The sequence below is a fragment of the Bison bison genome, unplaced genomic scaffold (genome assembly GCF_000754665.1).
Source record: "Bison bison bison isolate TAMUID 2011002044 unplaced genomic scaffold, Bison_UMD1.0 scf7180017864068, whole genome shotgun sequence".
Lineage (NCBI taxonomy): Eukaryota > Metazoa > Chordata > Mammalia > Artiodactyla > Bovidae > Bison > Bison bison.
In genome coordinates, this window is record NW_011494640.1 from 1778702 (window position 1) to 1781722 (window position 3021).

The following is a 3021-nucleotide window of genomic DNA, read 5'->3' on the forward strand; positions in this document are numbered from 1 at the left end:
AGCGGCGGGTAGAGTGGGGGCCCTACAGGGAGAGCCACCTGCCCCTGACCTGAGGCATTGGGGGGGCACTTGTTGTAGATGATCTCGCCAGCAGCCGCCTTCTTCCATGTCATCAGCATCACGTACTCGTCCCTGCACATCTCATGGAAGGCTGTGGGTACAGCGGCAGGGCTCAGCCAGGCCCAGGCACTTTCCCCCCAAGCCCCAGGGTCCGGTGGGCAATACCTGGACACCTCTTCTCGCTGCAGGGCTTCACCTCCTCGCCAGTGCCCTCGCAGGGGTAGCCCTGAGCGCCTGTGGCCTGGCACATGCGGAAACGGCGCTGCCAGCCTGTGTCACATGTCTTGGAACACAGGCTCCACGCATTCCATGGCCCCCACTTGCCATCTGTGGCTGCAGAGACGGGGGGCGTGAGTGGCCCCAGGTGCCCCCTGGTCCAGGGCCGCCACCTGCTGCCTCTGCACTGCACACTCACCCGGGCACTCAAGGTTGCCGCACTCCCGAGTGTCAGTGAGGGCCCCGGCACACGTGGCCCAGGCTGGGCCTGCCACGCTGCACTTCCGGCTGCGCTGCTGGGTCCCGTTGGCACAAGACGTGGAACATGGGCCCCAGGGACCCCATTCTAGCCACTGGCCTTCCACTGCATGGGGAGACACAAGCAGGGGTGGCTGTTGAGCAAGGGGTGTGGGGATGGGTTGGGATAAAGCCCTGCAGGGAGATGGCATTCAGATTTGAACGAGGCCAGACCCACTGGAGAGGGGTGGATGAAGGGGGGCTAGAGGGAGCTGGTGGTGCCTGGGCCTGGGCCTGCCTGCCACCAGCTCCAGGAACACAGGACCCTCTCCACTCGGCACTGAGGCACGCACACTCTCTTCTGGCTAGGGACATGGGCCCTGGGCCACCTTCTGATCTTTGCCCACATATAAGCCCAGCTTTGGGTCCTCTCAGAGTCCAGCTGGCCATGAGCTCCAAACTGCTGTGAACAACAAGGCGTAGCTCAGGGGAAGGGGCATGGGCAAGCAGCCCCCTTGGATGGGGGTCTCTGGGTGCCAACTCCAAGTACGTGCTGGGCCAGGTCACTTTCCACACTGGCAGGTAGACTTTGCCAGTCTCCCCATGCTTGGTCAAAGTTCCTGGGGTTCCCCCAGGGGCAGGGTACTGGACCTGACTTCCTCCCCTTTCCCGACCCCCCACCCTGGCTGGGCAATGCCCGCCTGGAAGCCCACGGGTGCTACTGACCCGGGCAGGCGGCCATACTGCAGAGCTTAGTCTGCAGCTCGGGACCCTCGCAGGCCTTGCCGCCGTGCTGGGGGGGCACGCAGGTCCGCATCCGGCTCCGGGACCCCCGCCCGCAGCTGCGGGAGCACAGGCTCCAGGACCCCCACTCCTCCCACACGCCGTGCACTGCAAGGAAGCATGTGGCCGGTGGCTGGGCGGCACCTTGGCCCCGCCCACTGCCATCCGCCCACCAATCAGGAGCTCCGGCGGCTCTGCCCCGGCTCCTCATTGGCTCTGTCCTGGGCCTCAGGACACTGCCCTTGGAGGGTGATTGTAGAAGACACAGACTTCTAGTCCCAACTCACACAGGCCACACTGCCTGTGGACACCCGACCTGGGAGACTAGAATCAACCCAGGAGGGGAGCCAGGGGGCACAGGAAAGCCCAGGAAAGGGCTCAAGATCTACCCCGCCTTACCCCATCCCTACCCCTCCCCACCCCAGACCCAGAGCAAGAATCCAACAAGGCTGGCAGGGGCAAGAGAATGCCCCTCCCGATCCCAAGCACGTGGACACACAAATAGACATGACCCTCCACATGGACACTGACACAAAGAGCTCACATCAGAACACAGCTTTGCCCCAGCCCTTTGCAAGCTCCTGCACACCCCCAGTTGCCAACACCCCCTTCCCCCGGGTAGCCCTACTCTAAGTTCCCAGCCAAGAGTCCGTCTGGCCTAGGCACCACTTCACTCCCTCAGGCACAAGGGGCAGGACCCGCTAAAGCCGCCAGGCCCCTCAGGCGCATGCGCATTCCCAACAACTCCATGCTGAACCAAGGAAGGCTTCAGGGTCTAGAGGGGACTCCCTGGGGAGTAGGACAGGCAGTCAGAGGAGGGAGGGGATGGTCAGAGAAAGTTTCTTTTCCTTTTTATTTTTTAAAGTGGCATTTCTCCCAGATCTTGAAGGACAGGCTGAATTTTAATAGCCCAGGGGGAGGTGGAGGGGATAGGACGAGAATAAGCCAGTGCAGGGAGGTGGGAAAAGTGCAAGAGGTGCCAGTGTGGCCAGAGCACAGGGAACAGGGAGGACAGTAAGGGGAACAAGACACGCCTTGATTACCAGGATGCAGGTATCAGGGGAGTGACGTGCCCAGAACCAAGCCCGCTACTGCAGGCCCTGGTCTGATTCATCTGTGTCCCCAGTGCCCTGGGTGGGGGCTGGGCACGGATGGTGGTGGGTGGCAGGGGCAGACAGTCAACTTTGCTGAATGAAAGGAGGAGGCAACCAACCATCTTTGGAAGATGAACTTGCCCAAGTCCCAGGCAGGACCTGACCCTGCAGGCAGACCAGGCGGGGAGGATGGGCATACCTGGGCAGGTGGCTGAATTGTTGCAGGGCCGGGTCTCCCGCAGGGGCCCGCTGCACAGGGTCCCATAGGGGGAGGACACGCAGGAGCGGGTCCGCACCTGCAGGCCCTGCCCACACGTCAGGGAACACACGCTCCACGGGGACCACTCCTCAGCTGCCGGGTCGCCTACGAGAGAGGGACAGCGTCGGCGGCAGGGGGTATCTCCCAAGCACTGTCTCCTAGGAATCCTCTTACCCTGACCCCGGAGCGACAGGCTCTTCAAGAGGCGACCCCGCCCTGCCCCAACAGGCGTCACATGGCAGACAGACACGACTTGAGCGCCAGGACACAGACACAGACGGGCACACACCAAGCAGACATGCCACCAGACGCCACACAGTCGGGCCCCCGCCACAGAGGAAGGGAGGCGGGGCCGAGGTACCTGTCTGTGGC

At 63.1% G+C, this 3021-nt stretch overlaps 1 protein-coding gene across 1 annotated transcript in view; it reads right to left on the minus strand.

Annotated features, from left to right (window-relative positions):
* The window catches only part of BAI2 (brain-specific angiogenesis inhibitor 2), a 39904-nt gene that overhangs the window by 17046 nt on the left and 19837 nt on the right, over positions 1–3021 (minus strand). The window contains exons 4-8 of the mRNA XM_010837082.1: positions 2590–2754; positions 1240–1404; positions 476–640; positions 226–393; positions 50–151 (exon numbers count right to left, since the gene is read on the minus strand). Coding sequence (XP_010835384.1) covers positions 50–151; positions 226–393; positions 476–640; positions 1240–1404; positions 2590–2754 — 765 coding nt within the window. The remainder of the gene's footprint in view (positions 1–49; positions 152–225; positions 394–475; positions 641–1239; positions 1405–2589; positions 2755–3021) is intronic.